The sequence below is a fragment of the Erythrolamprus reginae genome, chromosome 3, assembly GCF_031021105.1.
Source record: "Erythrolamprus reginae isolate rEryReg1 chromosome 3, rEryReg1.hap1, whole genome shotgun sequence".
Taxonomy (NCBI): Eukaryota; Metazoa; Chordata; class Lepidosauria; order Squamata; family Dipsadidae; genus Erythrolamprus; species Erythrolamprus reginae.
Window position 1 is genome coordinate 1935380 of NC_091952.1, and position 25994 is coordinate 1961373.

The window sequence follows — 25994 nt, forward strand, 5'->3', positions numbered from 1 at the left end:
GAGCCTGCGGTGAGATTTGAACTACTGAACTACAGCTAGCAGTTAGCTGAAGTAGCCTGCAGTGCTGCACTCTAACCACTGCGCCACCCCGGCTCTTATGTCATGGCTATGTGATATATAGTAGGTGAGAGTCATATGCAACAACATTTCATTTTAATGGATGCTGACTAGTGTACATTCAAAGTAACAATGTTATTCTAAGCGAATTGCTTCAATTGTTAAATCATTGACTGGATTGTTAAGTGAACCTGGCTTCCCCATGGACTTTGCTGGTGAGAAGGTCGCAAAAGGGGATCACATGACCCAGGGACACTGTGAGCGTCGCAAGGGTGAGTCAGTTGCCCCAAGGGCCTGAATTTTGATCACGCAGATGCTACACCGGTCATAAGTGTGATGACTGGTCATAAGTCACTCTTTTCAGTCCTGTTGTAACTTTGGATGGTCATTAGGATGGTCGTTAGGTCCCACAGAGTGGGGCTTCTCCGGGTCCCATCAACCAAACAATGTCGCTTGGCAGGTCCCAGGGGAAGAGCCTTCTCTGTGGCGGCCCCGGCCCTCTGGAACCAGCTCCCCCCAGAGATTAGAATTGCCCCCACCCTCCTTGCCTTTCGTAAACTGCTTAAAACCCACCTCTGCCGCCAGGCATGGGGGAACTGAGATACACTTTCCCCCTAGGCCTTTACAATTTTATGCATGGTATGTCTGTATGTATGATTGGTTTTTATATATTGGGTTTTTAATTGTTTTAGTATTGGATTATTGTTATACAGTGATCCCTCTATTATTGCGAGGGTTCCGTTCCAAGACCCCTCGCGATAATCGATTTTTCGCGATGTAGGGTTGCGGAAGTAAAAACACCATCTGCGCATGCACGCCCTTTTTTCTATGGCCATGCATGCGTAGATGGTGGAGTTTGCGTTGTGGGCATCAGCGAGGAGCCGGGGTTTCCCCTTTGCGTGGGCGGCCGGGAAGACCCAGGGAAGGTTCCTTCAGCCGCCCAGCAGCTGATCTGCTCGGTAGCGCAGCAGCAGCGAGGAGCCGAATCGGGGTTTCCCCTTTGCGTGCGGGGAAACCCCGATTCGGCTCCTCGCTGCTGCTGCGCTACCGAGCAGATCAGCTGCTGGGCGGCCGAAGGAACCTTCCCTGGGTCTTCCCGGCCGCCCACGCAAAGGGGAAACCCCGGCTCCTCGCTGATGCCCGCCACTCGCCCGCCCGCCAGCAAGAGGGGGAAGACCCAGGGAAGGTTCCTTCGGCCGCCCAGCAGCTGATCTGCTCGGCGCAGCAGCAGCAAGCAGACGAAGATCGGGGTTTCCCAGCCGCCCACGCAAAGGGGAAACCCCGGCTCCTCGCTAATGCCCCCGCTCGCTCGCCCGCCCGCCGCCTGCTGCCCGCCAGCAAGAGGGGGAGAGATAGAGAAAGAGAGAGAAGGAAAGAAAGAGATGAGAGAGGGAGGAAGAGAGTGTGAGAGAGGAAGAAGCAAGATAGAGAAAGAGAGAGAGAAAGAAAGATGAGAAAGGAAGGAAGAGAGTGACGTCATCGGGTGGAAAAATCGCGATATAGCGTTTCGCGAAGATCGAGATCGCGAAACTCGAGGGATCACTGTATACTTTTTTATTACTGTTGTTAGCCGCCCCAGTCTGCAGAGAGGGGCAGCATACAAATCCAATTAATTAATTAATTAATTAAACAAATGGTTCCTCTGGGCAACCAATTTAATCTGAACTACCGGTATTTTTGTTTACGGATCATTTCCTGCATAACTTTTATGATGAAGTTTTGAGTAAAATATTTTTCCCCCATTTGCTATTTTCACTCGATCAGCCTAGTTTCAGTTTGACTGTCAATTATCTAACCCAGACGCATATTCCCAGTCTGTTGTCGGTTGTGTTGCTGTCTCTAGGGAAGCTGGGAACAGCACAAAGAACAAAATACATTTTGAGATACAATTTCCCACCCCAGCCAGCAAGCGGAGGGATTTCATGCTGTTGGGTGCCTTGTTGGAGGAACTGGGAAACCCTCTTGGCTCAGGAATTCTGGCAGTTGAACAGCACCGGTGGTAAAGTTGCCATACTTACCTTCTAGAGAAGCAACCTCCAACCCAAGGAGGAATTTCCTGACAGTGAGGACACTTAATCAGTGGGACAGTCTCAAAATGGGTGAACAGTGCAGTCAGGCGGTAGGGAAAGCAAGTAGGATGCTTGGCTGCATAGCTAGAGGTATAACAAGCAGGAAGAGGGATATTATGATCCCGCTATATAGAACGCTGGTGAGACCACATTTGGAATACTGTGTTCAGTTCTGGAGACCTCACCTACAAAAAGATATTGACAAAATTGAACGGGTCCAAAGACGGGCTACAAGAATGGTGGAAGGTCTTAAGCATAAAACGTATCAGGAAAGACTTAATGAACTCCATCTGTAGAGTCTGGAGGACAGAAGGAAAAGGGGGGACATGATCGAAACATTTAAATATATTAAAGGGTTAAATAAGGTCCAGGAGGGAAGTGTTTTTAATAGGAAAGTGAACACAAGAGTAGTAGATCCTTGGAACAAACTTCCAGCAGACGTGGTAGATAAATCCACAGTAACTGAATTTAAACATGCCTGGGATAAACATATATCCATCCTAAGATAAAATACAGAAAATAGTATAAGGGCAGACTAGATGGACCAGGAGGTCTTTTTCTGCCGTCAGTCTTCTATGTTTCTATGTAACTACTTGCCTCTAGAACAGGGGTGGGAAGTTAATTTTGCTATGGGGCCACATGAGAAATCGGGATGGTTTTAGGGGGCCGGATTGATATAATTAACTCAGTTCTACCCAATACTGTATATTATTGGGTAGAACTGAGTTAATTATATTATAATTATAAATTATAATTATGTTATATTATATTATATTTATTATATATATATATATACAGTAATTATATATTATAATTATATTATAATTATAAATTAATTGCCCACCCCTTCCTTTCTTCCTTGTTCCCTCCATTTCTCTTTCCATCCTTCTCCAGATGGAGAGAAGCTTCTGTCTCTTGATTTTGTCTGTCTTTTATTTCTGCTTTGGGGCAGTTCTTTATTTCTCTTTCAAAATATTCCTTTCAGCTGCCTCTCTTCAACTGACCTACATTGTCAGTTGAGAATACATAGTGGAGGCTTTGCCTGAAAGTAGCTTTGGATTCCTTTTCTTCCTCCTCCTCCCTTTTTTCCCCCGAGACGTGGGGTGGGGGTGGGGGTGTTGTTTTAAATTTTTTGGAAAGGCCAATGAAACCAATGAACAATTAAAAAATGAGCATTTATTGGACTTTTGCAAAGGGGCATGGAAAGATATTTTTTCCTTCCTCCCTCCCTCCCTCCATTTCTCCTTCTTTCCTTCCTTCATTTCTCCCTCCTTCCTTCCTACCTTCCTTCTTTCCTTCCTACCTCCGCGAGCCGGTCACAGACAGCGGGCGGACTGCATCCGACCCTCGGGCCGCACTTTGCCCAGGTCTGCTCTAGAAGTTGTACATGTGGGATCCTGGGACTGAGGAGGCTGGAAGCAGTGCAGTGACTACTGCAACGCGCTCTACATCCGGAGATTACAATTAGTCCAGAATGCAGCCGGGTGAGCTGTTGTGGGTGTGTCTAGATTCACTCGTGTAACTCCATCACTCTGCGAGCTGCACTGGCCTCCAGTTGGTCTACGGATACAACTTAAGGCCTATAAAACCCTACATGGCTTAGGGCCTGAGTAGTTACGGGACCATCTTCTGCCTCATACTTCCCAGCAACCGATGAGAGCCCACAGGGTTGGCCTTCTCCAGGTCCCCATGGCCAAACAATGCCAACTGGCAGGACCGCCTGGGAGGGTCTTCTCTGTGGTAGCACCGGCTCTCTGGGACCAACTACCCCCAAAGATTTGTACTGCCCCCACCCTCCTGGCCTTCCGTAAAGCCTGAAAACCTAGCTCTGCCCTCAGGCCTGGGGCCGTTGAGTGATATCATCCAACTCTGGCCTAGTATTTATTTATTTATTTTATTTTATTTATTCTATTTTTTTTTATGCTGCCCTTCTTAGACTCAGGGCGGCTTACAACATGTTAGCAATAGCACTTTTTAAAAAAACAGCCAGCATATTGCCCCCACAATCCGGGTCCTCATTTTATCCACCTCGGAAGGATGGAAGGCTGAGTCAGTAGTAATGAATGCTTCTGTTTTAAGGGTTTTAAACTGTTTTTATATTGTTTTACTTGTTGAACTCTGCTGAGAGTCCGCAAGGAATTGGGCAGCTTATAAATTTAATAAATTAAATTAAATTAAAACCTTTCTTTGTTCAGTAAAAAGTGACCGGCTTGAAACAAGTCGAGCAAAGTTCTCTTTAAATACAGGGTTGCTGGCGGGGCTGACCAATTAGCAGTCTTCATCCTCCCACTCTGCAAAATGGAGCCAGATGTAGCAATTAGCCTACTCAAACCCTAATACATAACAAGCCAAGGTTATTCTATTTTAGTTCCCCACCTCAGTCCTATGTGGTTGCTTAGAATCAGCACTGACCTGGTGACCCCTAATCAGCCAGTCAATAACAAAGCAAGAATTTAATTTATGCTGCTCAATCCTAATGGGAGTCAGGGTGGTAAATAATACATACAGTAAACAAAGTCAAATATTAGTAGTAACAACAGTAAAAACCCATAATAAATCCTAAGAAAATATCCAATCAAACCCACATACATACAGAATCAGTTGCAAATCGGACGTGATAACATGTTATATTCACAGTCCCCAGGCTTGCCAGCAAAGCCAGGTCTTCACAGCCTTTTGGAAGGACAGAAGGGTGGGAGCAATACAGACATGGGGGGGGGGGGTAGTTTCCCATACTGTCAGGGCAGCCACAGAGAAGGCCCTCCCCCACAGGCCCATCAACCTGCATTGTTTAGTTGACAGGACCTGGTGTGATCTGATTGGTCTCTGGGAGGTATGCGGCAGGAGATGGTCTCATAAATAATAATAATAATTAATAATAATTTATTAGATTTGTATGCCGCCCCTCTCCGAAAACTCGGGGCGGCTCACGACAATAATAAACAGTCTACAAATCCAATATTTAAAAAAACAATTTAAATAGTCTAGTCCTAAGCCATGTAGGGCTTTATAGGGGATAACCAGGACGTTGAATTGTGACCGGAGACCAGTTGGCAGCCAGTGCAATGCGCGGAGCATATGGGTATATCAAGGAACACCTATAACAGCTGGTGTGGCCAGGGCCCAGAACCAAAGGACACGAAATGAAGATAGGAAATGTCTCTCTATGCTTTGCCACTCTTCAGTCCTCCTCCTTGGGCTCCTGTCCACCCACCTCTGTCCTGCACAGCCGTTTATTCTTTCAAGTGACCCTCTTTCTCTCTTGCAATTCCTCCTTTCAATTAACACGCTCCGTCCTCCGTCCCTCTCCTCTCATGGCCAGGCCACCGTCTCCACGGGCTACTTTTGAATTCCCTCTTTTTCACTCAGATCCCGTTTATTCTTGGCCTTTTGTCTTTTGTTCTCTTCCACCCCCCTCCCAAGTAGCCTAATCTAACACCTGCATTCAGCTTTTCTCTCGACTTCTCATTTGTCGAGTAAAAACACAACCCAAAGGACACCTGCAGAGATGCCGCTGTTTTCGCTTCTTTCAACCACACTTCATGAATGTCCGACATTGAGTTTCCCACTTCCTCAAATATTCTGTCAAGGTACACAGTTTTTCTCCACTTCTCTACAACGCACAGTCATTCATTAAGAGCCTCGGTGGTACAGTGGTTAGAGTGCAATACTGCAAGCTGCTTCTGCTGATCACCGGCTGGCTGCCAGAAGTTTGGCAGATCGAATCTCACCAGGCTCAAGGTGGACTCAGCCTTCCTTCCTTCCTTCCTTCCTTCCTTCCTTCCTTCCTTCCTTCCTTCCTTCCTTCCTTCGTAAAATGAGGACCCAGATTTTTGTGGGCAAGAGGGTGACTCTCGTAAACCGCTTAGAGAGGGCTGGAAAGTTTTGTGAAGCGGTGTATAAGTCTAAATACTATTGCTGTCCATCCATCCATCCATCGATCCATCCACCTGAGGTGGGTAAAATGTAAACCACTTAGAGAAGTCTGTAGAGCACAGTGAAGCAGTATATAAGTCTAAGTGCTATTGCTATCACTGCCTTCCTTCCTTCCATCCATTCATCCATCCATCCTTCCGAGGCGGGTAAAATGAGGACCCAGATTGTTGGGAGCAAGAGGCGGATTCTGTAAACTGCTTAGAGAGGGCTGGAAAAGCACTAGGAAGTGGGATATAAGTCTAAATGCTACTGCTATTCCTTCCTTCCAGCCTCCTTCCTTCCTTCCCTCCCTCCCTCCTTTCCTTCCTTCTTTCTATCTGTCCTTCTTATCTTCAATTGGTTATTGAAACAGATGTCCAAGTGCCGCCTCTGTGTGGGTTGAGGCAGGCAGGGTTCCCTTGAATACCATTTGTTGGGGGTCAAGGGAAAGGGAGGGTTTTGCCTTCTCTTTCTGCTCAAGATCCCCATGGACAATTGGGGGGCCACTGTGGGACACAGAATGCTGGACTCGATGGGCTTTGGCCTGATTCAGCAGGGCTCCTCTTAGGTTCTTATGTTCTTATCTATCCTGGATCAAATGAGGACCCAAATTGTTGGGGGCAAGAGGCTGACTCTGTAAACTGCTTAGAGAGGGTTGTAAGAGCGCTAGGGAGCGGTATATGTCTAAATGCTATTGCTATTACTGTTAGAGCCCCCATCCATTAGTATAATTTGTACAACTGCCCCCCAAAAACAACCTCTCCCAATAAACTGCCTGCTTTATGTACGGTATATTAAAAAAAATGAAGAACTGGCATTTGGCAGCTATTAAATCGATGTCATTAAGAGAGTCATAACATTTGTGGCGGTAGTTTATAAGTCCATGAATTGGGTTTTAGGTCTTGTTTTTGACATGGAAACCTCCATAGGGGACAGAGGCTGATCGGTAAATTACTATGTAATAACTGTTTGCTTTGCCAACCCATGATTCCTGAAATCCCCCTGGAGCGTTTGGCAGAAATGAAGCTTTCTTAGTTGTCTCCTCTCTGCTGGCACCGGTGCACTGGGATTTGATGGGGCCAGTGCCACTAAACTAGCCTCCCCCGTCCCAAGAGCCTCGGCCACACTTTTCTCAAGCTTAAGCTGTTAGAGGAGATAAACTTCCTTTGGACCCAGTCATGTTGTGGTTGCAGGCGTGCTGATAACTTTTCACCCGGCCCTGTTGCTCTGGTGCCTGTCCTTGCAGCTGGCCTAGAAATGGGAGCAGGTGCTATTGGGGAAAGGAGCCGCTCCATTGGCCTGGATGTTGAGGGGGTTTTTTGCAGAGAGGAGGAAGGGCAATGAAACGTCTGCAAGGCCAAATTCAAAAGGCACCAAGGAGCCCCCAGTCCTCCTCTTCCTCTTCCCTTTTTTTAAAAAAAAATTTTTAAATTAATTTTTAACAAATTTATATTACACACAACATAAAACAGTGCATAGTGAAAAGTGCCCCCCACCCAGACACACACACCTTCCCCACCACCAAATCAGGGGTGTTTCTTGTATAGTCCACTTGACCCAAGAGCAATATATCTATTTACATATTATAGAGGGATTCCACTTTATTTCTTGTAGCTTGGTCTCGGATTCTGCTCGTCATATATCGTCTTACCTTGTCCCACCGTCCCATCAGTTGTCCCAACTCAGTTTCATTATCCGAATTTATCCTTTTATCCATAATTTCAAATTGAATATGGTCCACCATGTACCTATACCAATTTTGCATTGTCCATTTTGTCGCATTCTTCCAACCAAAGACTATTACTGCCTGAGCGCTTTCTATTGCTGCTTTTTTTATTTCTCTAAATTCTCCCATCGCATTGCTTTTGACTCGTACTGCCATTTCCTTAGTGACTGTCCATTGTATATTTAGCATTCTATTGATGTCCTCTTTCACTTTTTGCCAAAATTCCTGCACTATCGGGCATCCCCAAAACATATGCATAAACACTCCTTTATCTTCCTCTTCCTCTTCCTCTCAAACCTCCCTCCCTTCGAGCAGGAAAGATGTTATCTAGTTGAGTGGATCACCTCAGCGAGCACCAAGGACCACAGAGTTCAACCTTGGGAGACGAATCATCTCCTATTAATTAGTCCTTGGCTGCACACCTTGCCCAGCATTGACTGATCTAGAAAGTTATAGAATAGAATAGAATTTTATTGGCCAAGTGTGATTGGACACACAAGGAATTTGTCTTTGGTGCAGATGCTCTCAGCGTACATAAAAGAAAAAGAGACATTTGTCAAGAATCATGTGGTACAACGCTTAATGATTGTCATAGGGGTCAAATAAGCAATGAAGAAGCAATATTAATAAAAATATTAGGATACAAGCACCAAGTTACTGTCATACAGTCCTAAGTGGGAGGAAAAGGGTGATAGGAATGATGAGAAAAACTAGTAGAAATAGAAGTGCAGACTTAGTAAATAGTTTGAAAGTGTTGAGGGAATTGTTGGTTTAGCAGAGTGATGGCATTCTAGAAAAAACCTGTCCTTGTGTCTACTTGTCTTGGTGTGCAGGGCTCTGTAGCCACGTTTTGAGGGTAGGAGTTGAAACAGTTCGTGTCCATGATGCGAAGGGTCAGTCAATATTTTCACCGCCCTCTTTTTGACTCATACAGTCTACAGGTCCTCAATGGAAGGCAGGTTGGCAGCCATTGTTTTTTCTGTTTGTTTCTAGATTTAATTGCACCTGGTTCCTATGTTAAATAATAATTCAAATCTCACCCCCGGCTCCAGGTTGACTCAGCCTTTGATCCCTCCGAGGTGGTTAAATGAGGACCCGGATTGTGGGGGCCATAGGCTGGCTCTGTTAAAAAGTGCTATTGCTAACAGGTCGTAAGTCGCCCTGAGTCTAAGGAGAAGGGCGGCATAAAAAAAAAAATTGAATAAATACGCTAAATAAATAAATAAAAAAATTCTGGTACAGGCATCCTTTCTGGAATGCAGCATTCGGTCCTAAAGCAATGTGTCTCAACCTCAGCAGTTTGAAGATGTGTGGACTTCAAGACACGGTTGAGAAACACTGTCCTAAAGCCTCAAGAGACGGGGCCGTCTCCTTCCACAGACCTCCCAGACACCTACAAGAGCACACAGAGTCAGCCTCCTCCAGGTCCCATCGGCTGAGCAATGCAGGTTGGCGGGGCCTTCTCTGCGGCTGCCCCAGCTCTATGGAATCAGCTCTTCGCTGCCCGAGGTCCATATTGCTCCCACCCTATTGGCTTTCTGTAAGGCCACGAAGACCTGGCTTTGCCGGCAGGCCTGGGGGCTATGAATTAACAGTCATCCTGGCCAAATAGTATGAATGCTTATGAAGGCATCTTGACTGTTTGTTATGGGTTTTAATCTGGGTTTTATAGTTAAAATTGTATATTTGACTTCTTTTTAATTGGGGGTTTTTTTGGTATTTTTTGTACTTTATATTGTTGTAAGCTGCTCTGAGTCCTTCGGGATTGGGCGGCATAGAAGTCGAAACAAACAAACCAACTAACAAACAAACAAACATTAATTGGACAAACTATTGTTATGTATTTTGGTATATGTTGTGAGCCGCCCCGAGTCCACGGAGAGGGGTGGCATACAAGTCCAATTAAATAAATAAATTAAACAAACAAACAAAACCTCTGCTAAGCCTTCGTGGCGCAGTGCAGTACTGCAGTCTCCTTCTGTTGATCACCAGCTGCTCACCAGGCTCAGGGTCTGTTCTGGATCCTATTCTTTTTAATATGTTTGTGAGTGACATAGGGGAAGGTTTGGTAGGGAAAGTTTGCCTATTTGCTGATGACTGTAAAGTGTGTGATAGGGTTGATATTCCTGGAGGCGTCTGTAATAGGGTAAATGATTTAGCTTTACTAGATAAATGGTCGAAACTGCAGTTTAATGTTTCCCAATGTAAAATAATGCACTTGGGGAAAAGGAATCCTCAATCTGAGTATTGTATTGGCAGTTCTGTGTTAGCAAAAACTTCAGAAGAGAAGGATTTAGGGGTAGTGATTTCTGACAGTCTCAAAATGTGTGAACAGTGCAGTCAGGCGGTAGGAAAAGCAAGTAGGATGCTTGGCTGCATAGCTAGAGGTATAACAAGCAGGAAGAGGGAGATTATGATCCCGCTATATAGAGTGCTGGTGAGACCACATTTGGAATAATACTGTGTTCAGTTCTGGAGACCTCATCTACAAAAAGATATTGACAAAATTGAACGAGTCCAAAGATGGGCTACAAGAATGGTGGAAGGTCTTAAGCATAAAACGTATCAGGAAAGACTTCATGAACTCAATCTGTAGAGTCTGGAGGACAGAAGGAAAAGGGGGGACAGGATCAAAATATTTAAATATGTTAAAGGGTTAAATAAGGTCCCGGAGAGAAGTGTTTTTAATAGGAAAGTGAACACAAGAACAAGGGGGCACAATCTGAAGTTAGTTGGGGGAAAGATCAAAAGCAACGTGAGAAAATATGCAGTCAGGCAGTAGGGAAAGCAAGTAGGATGCTTGGCTGCATAGCTAGAGGTATAACAAGCAGGAAGAGGGAGATTATGATCCCGCTATATAGAATGCTGGTGAGACCACATTTGGAATACTGTGTTCAGTTCTGGAGACCTCACCTACAAAAAGATATTGACAAAATTGAACGGGTCCAAAGACGGGCTACAAGAATGGTGGAAGGTCTTAAGCATAAAACGTATCAGGAAAGACTTAATGAACTCAATCTGTATAGTCTGGAGGACAGAAGGAAAAGGGGGGACATGATCGAAACATTTAAATATATTAAAGGGTTAAATAAGGTCCAGGAGGGAAGTGTTTTTAATAGGAAAGTGAACACAAGAACAAGGGGACACAATCTGAGGTTAGTTGGGGGAAAGATCAAAAGCAACATGAGAAAATATTATTTTACTGAAAGAGTAGTAGATCCTTGGAACAAACTTCCAGCAGACGTGGTAGATAAATCCACAGTAACTGAATTTAAACATGCCTGGGATAAACATATATCCATCCTAAGATAAAATACAGAAAATAGTATAAGGGCAGACTAGATGGACCATGGGGTCTTTTTCTGCCGTCAGACTTCTATGTTTCTATGTAAAATATGATTTGACTGAAAGAGTAGTAGATGCTTGGAACAAACTTCCAGCAGACATGGTAGATAAATCCACAGTAACTGAATTTAAACATGCCTGGGATAAACATATATCCACCCTAAGATAAAATACAGAAAATAGTATAAGGGCAGACTAGATGGATCATGAGGTCTTTTTCTGCCGTCAGTTTTCTATGTTTCTAAGGTTGACTCAGCCTTCCATCCTTCCAAAGTGGGTCAAATGAGGACCCAGATTGTTGGGGGAAATATGCTGACTCTCTGTAAACTGCTTAGAGAGGGCTGTGAAGCGGTATATAAGTCTAAAAGCTATTCCTTCCTTCCTTCCTTCCTTCCTTCCTTCCTTCCTTCCTTCCTTCCTTCCTTCCTTCCTTCCTTCCTTCCTTCCTCCCGAGGTGGGTCAAGTGAGGACCTAGATTGTTGGGGGCAAGAGGCTGATTCTGTAAACTGCTAATAGAGGGCTGTAAAAGCACTAGGAAGAGGTATATAAGTCTAAATGCTCTTTGTAGCCGGTTTTGCGTTGAGGAGGTTGTGGACTTGCAGGTCCTTCAATGTGGTGAGTGGTGCCTGGCAGTGACCAGTCCGGTTCTTCTGAGCTCCTTCAGCTGAACTGCTCAAGCCTAAAAGAGAGGCCAAGAGTGACCGTAGCTTCCAGTTTCTCTCTCTCGCTTTGCCAGTTGGATAGATGGCATTTTGGGAAACGTTCAGTGGATTTTGCTGCTGGCCACAAAGGGCTCAGTGGGTGTTGGATGCAGCATGCGGGTGATGGGTTTTCCTGGGTTCTTCCTTAAGATGCTTTTACTGTTAGTCCTTGACTTAGTGACCAAAACTGAGCCCCGAAATTCACCCACAATAGAGCAAAACAGCTGCTAAGTGAGTTCTGCCCTGTTTTAGACCTTTCTTGACGCCACCATCATAAGTGTAAAAACTGGTCATAACTCGTTTTTTTCACTTCCTTTATAACATTGGTCACTAAATGAATGGCTGTAAATTGAGGACTACATGTTCAAGAATAACGGGAACAAGTTTGTTTTGTTTTGTACTTTTTTTTGTTTTGGTTTTGTTTGCCATCAAAAATAGTGTAGGGTCTGCTTAGTCGGGGGTTGGACTAGATGACCTGCAAGGTCCCTTCCAATTCTATTAATCCGTTACATCTGTTATGTTTATTTTATATTTTATTTGAAGAATATATTAATCAATCTTCTTTCCCCAGGGTAACTCTTGTGGGCCTGCAAATTATTTATTTATTTACTGACTTACTTACTTATTTTATTAGGATAGAAAGGGACCCTACAGGTCATCTAGTCCACCCCTCTGCTCAAGCAGGAAACCCAACACCTCCCCAGGCAGATGGCCGTCCAATCTCCTCTTGAAAACGTCCAAGGTTGGGGCGTTCACAACCTCCGCTGGCAGGCCGTTCCATTGGTTGATCGCTATGACCGTCAGGAAGTTCTTCCTTATGTCCAGGTTGAATCTCTCCTTGGTCAGCTTCCAACTATTGTTCCTTGTCCGGCCCTCTGGTGCCCTGGAAAACACCGTGATCCCCTCCTCTCTGTGGCAACCCCTCAAGTACCTGTAGATTGCTATCATGTCCCCCTCGGGCCCTTCTTTTCTCTAGGCTGTCCATGCCCAGTTCCCGCAATCTCTCTTCATAAGTCTTGGTTTCTAGTCCCCTGATCATGTTGGTTGCTCTTTTCTGCACCTTCTCCAGAGTTTCTATGTCTCTTTTGAAGTGGGGTGACTAGAACTGAATGCAGTACTCCAGATGTGGTCTGACCAGGGCGTTATAGAGTGGTATTAAGACCTCTCTGGTCTTGGAGTGTATCTCCCTGTTGATGCAGCTTAGGGGGATGCTAATTTATTATTTATTTATTCGATTTTTATGCTACCCTTCTCCTTAGACTCAGGGCGGCTTACAACATGTTAGCAGTAGCCCTTTTTTAACAGTGCCAGCCTATTGCCCCCACAATCCAGGTCCTCATTTGACCCACCTCGGAAGGATGGAAGGCTGATGCCAACCTGGAGGCTTTATAACCAGGCCCTCCTCAGCTGTGGGGTTTGGCTGGGTTGTCGCTCTGCCCAGCCGAGCTTGTGCTGAGCTCCTCCACTTCAATGGCCTCTTTGTGAATTCACAATGCCAGTTCAACCTCCGCAGTGGCTTCCCTGCAGCTCCCTCTCCGTTCCAGCCTCCTTTAGGGTGTTGAAGAGCAGCCCACCCCCCCCTTCCTCGTCTGATAACTGGCTTGATCGGCTTTAAAAAGATTTTTAACACTGTGTGTGTGTCCGTGTTATAATGCAGTCCAGATGCTGCAATTGCCACACTCCAGCGAAAAGCACAGCCAACGGGCGGCTTTCACCATTGCTAGTTCTCCCTACCTGCAGCTGCAAGATAGATAGATAGAGAGATGAGATAGATAGATAGATAGATAGATAGATAGATAGATAGATAGATAGATAGATAGATAGATAGCATTAGACGGATGGATAGAGAGGGAGATGGATGAATGACAAAGATAGATGATAGATAGATGATAGATAGATAGATAGATAGATAGATAGATAGCAATAGATAGATAGCAATAGATAGATAGATAGATAGCATTAGATAGATAGATAGATAGATAGATAGATAGATAGATAGATAGATAGATAGATAGCATTAGACGGATGGATAGAGAGGGAGATGGATGAATGACAAAGATAGATGATAGATAGATGATAGATAGATAGATAGATAGATAGATAGATAGCAATAGATAGATAGCAATAGATAGATAGATAGATAGCATTAGATAGATAGATAGATAGATAGATAGATAGATAGATAGATAGATAGATAGATAGATAGCATTAGATGGATGGATGGATGGATGGATGGATGGAGAGAGGGATGGATGATAGAGATGGATGGATGGATGGATGATAGATAGACAGACAGACAGACAGACAGACAGATCTACATCTACATATTGATCAATATATCACCTTAAAAATCACCACTTTAAAAAAAAAAATTATTTAAATACAGGCATAAAAACACAAAATATTTAAAAACATTGGACCGTGCGATATACCTACTTTACATTTCTTACTGTGCTTAAACTACCATCATAACTATCATTATATACAATATATACAGTATATATACACTGATCTTATTTCATTATCACCACCACCCTTTTTTTCCTTACCTTTCTAATGGATTCACTTTCTATTAAATCCATTTTTTCATTCTCTTTTGACTATTTCCCTTCCCCCTAGGCTTATAGAATTTATACATGGTATGCTTGTATTTATTTTTATTTATTTATTTTATTAATCAGATTTGTATGCCGCCACTCTCCGTAGACTCGTATGTATGAGTGGTTCTTTAAATTGGGGTTTTTTAGATTGTTTTTAATATTAGATTTGTTTACATTGTCTTTTTATATTGTTGTTAGCTGCCCCGAGTCTTCGGAGAGGGGCGGCATACAAATCTAATAAATACAAATACAAATACTATGGCTCTTTATATTTTCCTTTTCTTCAACCAACAATAAAATCTATTCCAACATTCATAATATTCTGATTCGTCTTTATTTTTTATCTCCACCACTCTCTGAAACTTGTCTTTTTTGTTAACACACACACACACACACACACATGAACAAACAAACAAACAAATTTCAGAGAGTGGTGATTTTTAAGGTGAGTATTTGTAGCTCAGGGTTGGTGCTTTCTGTGCTTGGTGGGGGGTTTTGCTAGGCGTTTCATGACCCAACTAGGTAACATTGTCAGTGTTAGAAGGGAGAGGGATTTGTAGAGAGGAGGACTGGGATCTTTGATGCTCACTGAATTGGGTTGTTTTGTGACCAAACTAGGTAACAACATCAGTGCTTGGAGGGAGTGTGATTTGCTGCCTGTTTATATTCTGCTGTTTTCCCCCTGTCAGTGTGGGTTGGTGGTCTTAGAGATTCTTTGGTTGGGCTTTTTGTTGTTGGCTCCTTGGCAGTTTCTCGATTGGGGTGTTACTTAATATTAGATTTGTTTCCCATTGTAACATTGGTATTATTGTTGTTGTGAGCCGTCCCGAGTCTTCGGAGAGGGGCGCATACAAATCTAATAAATTATTATTATTTATTATTATTATTATTATTACTGGATTGCTGGTCTGAAGTTAACCTTGAAATTAATCTCTGCTGGTCAAATTTAAGAGTTTTGGACTTCAACTCCCGGAATTGAACATTGAAAAAAAGTATGGACACAGACTGGATGACCGGCCTCTTCTTTGTGGCAGCCCCCAAACCCTTTAAAATGTCCTCTTGCCCCTTTCTGCACAGTTCCCATCCAGCTTGGGTTCAGAAATAAACAAAATTCGTCGTATTCCAGGGACCCTTGCTTCATTGCAAATGGTCCTCAGAGGCACTATAGAATAAAATCGAATAGAATTATTTTATTGGCCAAGTGTGATTGGACACACAAGGAATTTGTCTCGGGTGCATATGCTCTCAGCGTACATAAGAGAAAAGAGACATTTGTCTAGAATCATGAGGTGCAACAAATGATTGTCACAGGGGACTAATAAGCAATGAAGAAACAATCAATATTATTAAAAATCTTAGGATACAAGTAACAAGTGACAGTCATACAGTCCTAAGTGGGAGGAAAAGGGTGATAGGAATGATGAGAAAAAACTAGTAGAAATAGAAGTGCAGATTTAGTAAAAAGTCTGACAGTGTTGAGGGAATTATTTGTTTAGCAGAGTGATGGCGTTCGGGAAAAACCTGTCCTTGTGTCTAGTTGTCTTGGTGTGCAGGGCTCTGTAGCGACGTTTTGAGGGTCGGAGTTGAAACAGTTTGTGTCCAGGATGTGAGGGGTCAGTAAATATTTTCCCCACCCTCTTTTTGACTCGTGCAGTCTACAGGTCCTCAATGGAAGGCAGGTGGGCAGCCATTGTTTTTTCTGCAGTTCTGATTCTCCTCTGAAGTCTGGGTCGGTTCTGTTGGGTTGCAGAAGACTCGGTGATTCCTCTGTAGAACTCTATCAACGGTTTTTAAGCAAGTTGTTAAGTGAATCATGTTGTCGTTAAGCGAATCTGGATTCCCCCCATTGCCTTTTCCTGTTGGGAGGCTGTCAAATGGGGACCCTGTGATCCTGCGACAATGCAACCCTCTTAAATACCTGCAGTGTTGCCAATCAAGTGCCTGAATTCTAATTGTGTGACCCTCCGGATGCTGCACTGTTTGTACGTGTGAGGAGTGTTTATAAATCACTTTTTTTCCCATTGCTATTGTAACTTTGAAAGGTCAGCAAATGAACGATGGCAAATCCGAAGGACAGCCTGCCGCTCTCATAATTGCGGTTTTAAAAATCCGTGCTTGCAGATTTGGGCAGGGTGTAAATAGTGTAAATAAATAACTACTGTCACAACATCAGTTTAGCTCCCCCACAGCCCCAGTTTTCCTCGGCCTTTTAACTGTGCTGTTTTAAAGGAGGTCGTAGGACGTTCTTGAACCTCTGTCATGGCACTGCTAGCGGCAGATCCCATTCGGATACAGGTCTGCCCTGCCCTTCGGAGGAGGCCTTGCTTAAATCAAAGCCTCAAGGCAGCCTGGTTAGGGGACCATTTCCCTTCCAGCCCGACTCCTTTATCAGGTTTCAGGTAGGAGACCGATTCAATGCACCGTGCTTAAAAAAAATATATATATATATACATATTTAATTTAATTTAATTTATTAAATTATATAACAACAGCAACAACAACAACAACAGAGTCCGAAGGGACCTTGGAGGTCTTCTAATCCAACCCACTACTTCAGACAGATGGTTTTCCAACATCTATTTGGACCGGGAGTCACTGCTCACAGTCACTCATGCCCTCATCACCTCGAGGTTCGACTACTGTAACGCTCTCTACATGGGGCGACCTTTGAAAAGTGTTCGGAAACTTCAGATCGTGCAGAATGCAGCTGCGAGAGCAATCATGGGCTTCCCTAAGTATGCCCATGTCACACCAACACTCCGCAGTCTGCATTGGTTGCCGATCAGTTTCCGGTCACAATTCAAAGTGTTGGTTATGACCTATAAAGCCCTTCATGGCACCGGACCAGATTATCTCCGGGACCGCCTTCTGCTGCACGAATCCCAGCGACCGGTTAGGTCCCACAGAGTTGGCCTTCTCCGGGTCCCGTCGATGAAACAATGCTGTGTGGCGGGACCCAGGGGGAGAGCCTTCTCTGTGGCGGCCCCAGCCCTCTGGAATCAGTTCCCTCCAGAGATTAGGATTGCCCCCACCCTCCTTGCCTTTCGTAAACTCCTCAAAACCCATCTCTGTCGTCAAGCTTGGGGGAACTGAGACACTTTCCCCTTGCCTATGTAGTTTCTGTGCACAACATGACTGTATGTATGTTTTTATTTACTGGGGTTTTTCTTTTAGATTTTTTATATGTATAATTGTTATTTTAGATTTTAATTATTAGATTTGTCACTATGTATTGTTTTTATCACTGTTGTGAGCCGCCCCGAGTCTACGGAGAGGGGCGGCATACAAATCTAATTAATAATAATAATAATAATAATAATAATAATAATAATAATAATAATAATAATGTAATAACATCTGCTTAAAATCTTCCAGTGTTGGAGCATTCACAACTTCTGGAGGCAACTTCTGTTCCACTGATGAATTGTTCTAACTGTCAGGAAATTCCTCCTTAGTTCTAAGTTGCTTCTCTCCTTGTTTAGTTTCCACCCATTGCTTCTTGTTCTACCCTCAGTTGCTTTGGAGAATAGCTTGCCTCCCTCTTCTTTGTGGCAACCCCTGAGATACTGGACGAGTGCTCTCATGTCACTTGGTCCTTCTTTTCATCAAACTAGCCAGGCCCAGTTCCTGCAGCCGTTCTTCATGTATTTTAGCCTCCAGTCTGGAAATCCTCTTTGTTGCTCTTCTCTACATTCTTTCTAGAGTCTCAACATCCTTTTTGCATCGTGGCGACCAAACCGGAGTGCAATATTCCAAGTGTGGCCCTACCAAGGCCTTATAAAGTGGCATTAACCCTTTACATGATCTTGATTCTCTCCGTCTGTTGATGCAGCCTAGAACTGTGTTGGCTTTTTTTGGCAGCTGCTGCACACAGCTGGCACCTATTTATTTTATTCATATTCGCTGGGAATAATTGTCGGGTCTGCTTCCCTTCAGGATGTAGGGAAAGAACACTTTTACTAGTTAAGAAGTAAACGCAACAAAAGCAGAGCAAAGTTTGAGGGAAAAGGCCTGCAGAATGGCATATTACATAGACCCCAAATCCCTCCCAGTTGCCCCCCCCCGCCATCCACACAATCCCAGTATCCTTAGGTGTCAGGTGAATACATCATCCGTTATGTTCTCCACATCTGGTGTGCGATAGCCATTGACCTTGAGCCCCTGGGATAAACAAGTCCATGATGCATTGCTGTGCCAGGAGGAGGATGGTGGTGCTATCCGCTCCCTAATACTTTTCAAAGTTGTTGTTATTATTATTATTATTATTATTATTATTATTATTATTATTATTTATTAGATTTGTATGCCGCCCCTCTCCACAGACTTGGGGTGGCTCACAACAGTGATAGAAACAGTATACAATGACAAATCTAATATTAAAAGTCTATAATAATAAATCTAACATTAAAAGTCTAAAAACCCCATTGTTTAAAAATCGTACATACAACATACCATACATAAAACTGCATAGGCAAGGGGAGATGTCTCAGTTCCCCCATGCCTGGCGACAGAGTTCTCAGCAGGGTCCTCCCACATCTCCCCCCCTCCCAAAATTCCAGTTTCCCCCCCCCCCCCTCCTGCCATTTCCATGGAAGAAGCCGGTGTAAGCAGGACATGAAGAAGACATGCAGAGGTGACATTAACAGGAGGAGGAGTATATGAATATGATAACCTGAGAGGTGGTCCCCATGCCGCCTTACTTAGAGTTTTCGTCTTTTTCTCCTTTCCAGCCAAATCAAGCCGGAAGCTGACCTTCTTATACCTGGCGAACGATGTCATCCAGAACAGTAAAAAGAAGGGACCGGAGTTTACGAAGGAATTCGAATCGGTGCTCGTGGATGCTTTCTCACACGTGGCCAGGTAGGTACAACACCTTCCTTCCTTCCTTCCTTCCTTCCTTCCTTGTCTGTGCTGGGTGTTGCTGGCTGTGGAAACCAAGTTTGCATTGGTGCCTTTTGTGGAACACATTGCTATTGCAGCTGTTCCGAAGGAAGGAAGGCAGCGCGAGGCTGTGGAGGTCTTCTCCATTCCTGAAATATTTATTTACTTATTGGATTTGTATGCCGCCCCTCTGTGGGGACTCAAGGCAACTCACAACATATCAAAAGAACACAGCAATACATCTAGAATCCAATTAATATGGTGAAAAAGACTTTAAAAAGATCCACCAGAAGGCAACAATCGACACAACCCTCCCAGGTTTATTTTATTTATTTATTCAATTTTTTATGCCGTCCTTCTCCTTAGGCTCTGGGTGGCTTACAACCTGTTAGCAATAGCACTTTTTAACAGAACCAGCCTACTACTACTACGCTTCCTCCTCCTCTTCCTCCTCCTCCTATTCTTCCTATTACTACTACTCTTCCTCCTCCACCTTCTCCTCCTTCTCTTCTTCTTCCTCTTGCTCCTCCTATTCTTCCTACTACTACTACTCTTCCTCCTCCTCTTGCTCCTCCTCCTATTCTTCCTACTACTACTACTCTTCCTGCTACTACTACTCTTCCTCCTCCTCCACCTCCTCTTCCTCCTTCTCTTCTTCCTCCTCCACCTCCTCCTATTCTTCCTACTACTACTACTATTCCTCCTCCTCTTCCTTCTCCACCTCCACCTCTTCCTGCTCCTCGATACATTTGGAGAATTAAAAAACCATCCAGCCGGTTGTCAGTGCCAATAATCCCCCTATGAAAAATATCAGTGCGCCTCCTTCAGATCCCAGCTGGCAGTTTTGCATCGTTGTTAGTTATTCCGCACTCTGGGCTGTATCTGGACAGGCTTTTAAGCGAGGTCAGCATCCCAAGTGGAGGGGATGGATCCGAGGCTTCCCTTTTTTCCTTCCTCTCTCTCTCTCTCTCCCTCCTTCCCAGATTGCCTTTCTGCTTGGCTCGTTCCATCTGTCACTGGGTGACGGTTCCCTCACTGAGGGGCAAGCTATAAAGCGAGCGGCTCCATGTTCTTTCCTGGCAGCTAATATATTACCAGCTAGTTAAAGGCTTGTGCGACATTATTTAGAGAAGGCCCTCCGCTTTCAGGAAGGACACGCCGTGTAGAGCACAAAAAAAGAAAAGATTAGGAAAAGCCAGGTGTCTGGAGAGACCTCCGCATTTACAGTCGGTCCTCATGAAAAGATTTCTTTTATTTTTCTCCACAGATACATAACGTGCAATATCATATTGCATGTTATGTAAACATATTGTAACCCGCCCTGAGTCTAAGGACATGGGCGGCATAAAAAAATCAAATAAATAAATAAATAAAATAAAATAAAATTGAATGAATGAATGAATGAATGAATGAATGAATAAATAAAAAATAAATAAAATAAATAAATAAATAAATAAAATAAAATAAATAAATAAATATGGGTTTTTAGATGTTTTTAAGTATTAGATTTCTCACGTTTATCACTGTTGTGAGCCGCTCCGAGTCTTCGGAGAGGGGCGGCATACAAATATAATAAATTATTATTATTAGTAGTAGTAGTAGTAGTAGTAGTAGTAGTAGTAGGCTGGGGAATTCTGGGAGTTGAAGTCCAGATCTCTTCAAGTTGCCAAGGTTGGGAAACACTGGACTAGAAGGCCACCAAGGTCCCTTCCAGCCCCAGGACTCTGTGGTTCCCCTGGTCAAGGTTCCAGGTAGCATCCAAACTAAATCAGGGTCTGAGTCCAAGTGCTCCTCAAAGTCCTTAATTTATGCATGGTATGTCTGTGTGTGTGACTGTTAGCATATGGGGTTTTTTTAAAATATTTAAATATTTTAAATTTGTCTGATTGCTTATGATTTGTTTTTACATGTTGTGAGCCGCCCCGAGTCTTCGGAGAGGGGCGGCATACAAATCTAAGTAATAAATAAATAAAATAAATAAATAAATAAAAGTCCCAATTTATTTCCAGAGCCCTCCTGGCACCCACGCTGGGGAACCTGGATCTCAGTTTCTCACCCAGTTGAAAGTTCACATCCCATCCACAAACATGTCAAGTTGCCCTCTCAGATTGTGCCAGCGTGGCCAGTCCTCCCTCTGCTTCCGCCCAGGTGGGTGGGCATAGGATGGCCTTGAACCCCTCGAAAGGATGCTTTGTGGCTGTATCTTGGGCGGTAGGAAAAGCAAGTAGGATGCTTGGCTGCATAGCTAGAGGTATAACAAGCAGGAAGAGGGAGATTGTGATCCCGCTATATAGAATGCTGGTGAGACCACATTTGGAATAACATTGTGTTCAGTTCTGGAGAACTCACCTACAAAAAGATATTGACAAAATTGAACGGGTCCAAAGACGGGCTCCAAAAATGGTGGAAGGTCTTAAGCATAAAACGTATCAGGAAAGACTTCATGAACTCAATCTGTAGAGTCTGGAGGACGGAAGGAAAAGGGGGGACATGATCGAAACATTTAAATATGTTAAAGGGTTAAATAAGGTCCCGGAGAGAAGTGTTTTTAACAGGAAAGTGAACACAAGAACATGGGGGCACAATCTGAGGTTAGTTGGGGGAAAGGTCAAAAGCAGCATGAGAAAATATTCTTTGACTGAAACAGTAGTAGATGCTTGGAACAAACTTCCAGCAGACGTGGTTGGTAAATCCACAGTCACTGAATTGAAACAGGCCTGGGATAAACATCTATCCATTGTAAGATAAAATACAGGAAATAGTATAAGGGCAGACTAGATGGACCAGGAGGTCTTTTTCTGCCGTCAGTCTCCTATGTTTCTATGTTTCTAAAATCCCTTTGCCACTGGTCTCTCCATGTCCTGTTCCTGCTTTCTAAGCTTTGCCCTTCCCCCCACCTTCCAGGGAGGCAGACGAGGGCTGCAAGAAGCCCCTGGAACGGCTGCTCAACATCTGGCAGGAGAGGAGCGTCTATGGCGGGGAGTTCATACAGCAGCTGAAGCTATCCATGGAGGACTCCAATAGCCCCCAACCCAAAGGTAGGTCGAGTGGGGGGTTCCTCTTTCGTTTTCACCTTTCGGGCCCAATCCAGGAGCCCTCATAGAATAGAATGGAATAAGGAATAAAGAATAGAATAGAATTTAAATAGCGAAGAATAGAATAGGAATAAAATATTGGCCAAGGGTGATTGGACACACAGGGAATTTGTCTTTGGTGCATATACTCTCAGTGTACATAAAAGGAGAAGATAGAATAGAGTAGAATAGAATAAATAGAATAGAATAGAATAGAATTCTTTATTGGCCAAGGGTGATTGGACACACAAGGAATTTGTCTTTTGTGCAGATGCTCTCAGTGGACATAAAAGAAAATATACATTTGTCAAGAATCGTGAGGCACAACACTTAATGATTGTCATAGGGGTCAAATTAGCAATGAGGAAACAATATTAATAAGGGGACACAATCTGAAGTTAGTTGGGGGAAAGATCAAAAGCAACGTGAGAAAATATTATTTTACTGAAAGAGTAGTAGATCCTTGGAACAAACTTCCAGCAGACGTGGTAGATAAATCCACAGGAACTGAATTTAAACATTCCTGGGATAAATATATATCCATCCTGAGATAAAATACAGGAAGTAATATAAGGGCAGACTAGATGGACCAGGAGATCTTTTTCTGCTGTCAGACATCTAATAAAAATCTTAAGGATACAAGCAACAAATTACAGTCATACGTCAAGGGAGGTGAGTGATGAAAAGTAATAGTAACGCAGACTTAGTATATAGTTTGACAGTGTTGAGAGAATTATTTGGCAGTGAGAACCATTAACCAGTGGAACAGCCTGCCTCCAGAAGTTGTGAATGTTCCAACACTGGAAGTCTTTAAGAAGATGTTGGATAACCATTTGTCTGAAGTAGTGTAGGGGTTCCTCCTAAGCAGGGGGCTGGACTAGAAGACCTCCAGGGTCCCTTCCAGCTCTGTTGTTGTTATTATTGTTATTATTGACATGTGCTTGGACCTGAGACGCAGATGTTTCCTCCTCCACGGCGCCTCTATCAGTGCTCGAGAGAGAATGGCGTTAGAACATCTGGCTTTGCCTGTGTGTTGGGTGAGCGACGAAGCCGCCTGCCTCTGTGGAAGGCAGCCAGGAGCACCAAATCTTTTTGTAGAAAGTGGCAGCAGATGCTCCCTGGACCAGCTCGGGCTCCCTCTTCCCTGGGCGCTTGCCAGCTGCTGCCGCGGCTTCTCTGCCAGGCCTGGTTCCTGGCATCGCTTCCTGCTACAGCTGCCAGCCATCTGCCTCCGTCCACCTTGACACCTGCCCAGAAGCCTCCAAATTCTCATGCAGGGGTTATTGGGGGGAGGGAGGGAGGGTGGATGGGGTGGTCTCCTGCCTAATTTGAGGCTTTGACTAATGACCTACTCGCTCCTCTGAAATTTATTCATTTATTCAATTTTTTTTAATGCCGCCCTTCTCCTTAGACTCAGGGCAGCTTACATGTTAGCAATAGCACTTTTTTAACAGAGCCAGACTATTGCCCCGCCCCCGAGTCTACAGAGAGGGGCGGCATACAAATCTAATACATAAATAAATAAATTGCCCCTACAATCCGGGTCCGGTAAGTAACGTGTGAAAATATTGTTTTACTGAAAGTGTCGTAGATGCTTGGAACAAACTTCCAGAGACATGGTTGGTAAATCCACAGGAACTGAATGTAAACCTGCCTGGGATAAACATATATCCATCCTAAGATAAAATACAGGAAATAGTAGAAGGGCAGAGTGGATGGACCAGGAGGTCTTTTTCTGCCATCAATATTCTATGTTTCTATGAGATCTGGATTGCAATTAAAATGTGTGACATTCAGGGGAAGAGTGTGTAGTGTGAGCTCTGCCCTTGGTGATTTGAACCTGTGGATTTACCAACCACATCTGCTGGAAGTTTGTTCCAAGCATCTACGACTCTTTCAGTCAAATCATATTTCCTCACGTTGCTTTTGATCTTTCCCCCAACTAACTTCAGATTGTGACCCCTTGTTCTTGGTGTTCACTTTCCTATTAAAAACACGTCCCTCCTGAACCTTATTTAACACTTTAACATATTTCAGTGTTTCGATCCTGTCCCCCCAACCTTTCCATGTTGCAAAGACAAAGCCCCTCTTTCGCTTCCTTCTCAGTTACGGAGGAGAAGAAGTCCCTGAAGAGGACGTTCCAGCAGATGCAGGAAGAGGAGGACGACGACTACCCCGGGAGCTACTCCCCGCAGGACGCCAACCCCGGGCCCCTTCTGGTACGCTGGCAAGAGGGCAGCCCCACGGGGAGGATGGGTCAACAAGCAGCCACCAGGGGGAGCCCTGAATACGCGCAGCAGGAGGACAGACGAGGGGGTCGCCCTCCCTTCCTCAGACAGACAGACAAAGTAGGTGGAGAGAAGGCGGGAGGGAGAGAAAGAGATGATTATAGGATGGATGGATGGATATGACAGGAAGGTAGGTAAGTAGATGATAGATCGGATAGATGGATAGACAGACAGATAGGCAGGCAGGCAATAGTCAGATATAATGTGAGACTTGTGTGGATGGGTGGATGGATGAATAGATAGGTAGACAGACAGACAGATAGATAGATAGTTGCAGAGGACAGGTAGGTAGATGATAGATGGATAGATAGACAGATAGGCAGGTAAGCAAGACATATAGTCAGACAGATCTAGTGTGAGGTGTGTGGATGGATGGGTGGATGGAGAGAGAGGCAGTAGGTAGGTAGGTGGGTAGTTAGGCAGATGATAAAGAGAGAGAGAAATAAGTGATAGAGATGGCTTTAGGTTTTCCTTTTTAATTAAAATATTTTATACCATCCATCTTTCCTATATGAATTAGATTAGATGCTAGAGATAGGCATAAAGATACGTGTGGCTAGATGAGAGAGGGGGGGAGAGAGGGAGGGGGGGAGAGTGACCCATGTAGTCTCCATCAGGGCCCAGCAGGGGGTGGTGGGGATTCTGGGAAGCAGCTTCTCCCTTTTCCTTCGGCTGGGCAGCTGCCACTTGGCTGAGCATTGAGGGCAGCCCAGTCTCATCCCTGGCATCCCCCCCCAGCCCCCCACCCAAAATAACAGAGGCTGGAATTTCAAGAGCTGGCCAGATAAGTCCAGTTATCTCCCAGTTGCTTGTCTGGCTGCCTGCCCTGCGTTCCCTGGCCAATCTGGAGCACTTTGCAGAGCCTTTAACACACACCCCCATCTCCCCCCCCAGCCCCCCATCTCCCCTTCAAAGGGGCAGAAGGCTTGAAATACAGCTGTCCTTCCGTTAAGCAGGAGAGCAGCTTCTCTCTGGTTCCCCCTTGGAGGGAAGGGTCTCTTAGAAATAGAATCCTTTCTTGGCCAAGGGTGATTGCACACACAAGGAATTTGTCTTTCGGTGCAGATGCTCTCGGTGTATGTAGGTTTCCTGGGATATGGAACCTTGGCCTTAAATTCCATTTATTCCACCGAGGAGGAGGAGGAGGAGGGCCCTTGGCTTCAAAGGAATACCACACGTATTTGGCACAAAACGTATCTCTGAAAAGCATCACCCATCTTCCTTTGAACTTTCTAGGCAGGCACCTGGCACGTGTACACCCACACACACGCCTAAAGTTCTGGCTTTCCCCCTGTAGAAACACAACTTTTGAACCTCTTGGCGAGGAAGCCCAGGCTC

The 25994-nt window shown here is 44.3% G+C and overlaps 1 protein-coding gene across 3 annotated transcripts in view; it reads left to right on the forward strand.

Annotated features, from left to right (window-relative positions):
- RPRD1B (regulation of nuclear pre-mRNA domain containing 1B) overlaps positions 1-25994 on the forward strand; it is a 44805-nt gene that overhangs the window by 2451 nt on the left and 16360 nt on the right. For 2 of the 3 annotated variants that reach the window (XM_070744332.1, XM_070744333.1), the window contains exons 2-4: positions 19144-19273; positions 22199-22332; positions 24475-24587. In XM_070744332.1, the coding sequence (XP_070600433.1) occupies positions 19144-19273; positions 22199-22332; positions 24475-24587 (377 nt within the window). Of the gene's footprint in view, positions 1-19143; positions 19274-22198; positions 22333-24474; positions 24717-25994 lie in introns of all 3 variants that reach the window. The other variant, XM_070744331.1, reaches the window with a different exon arrangement.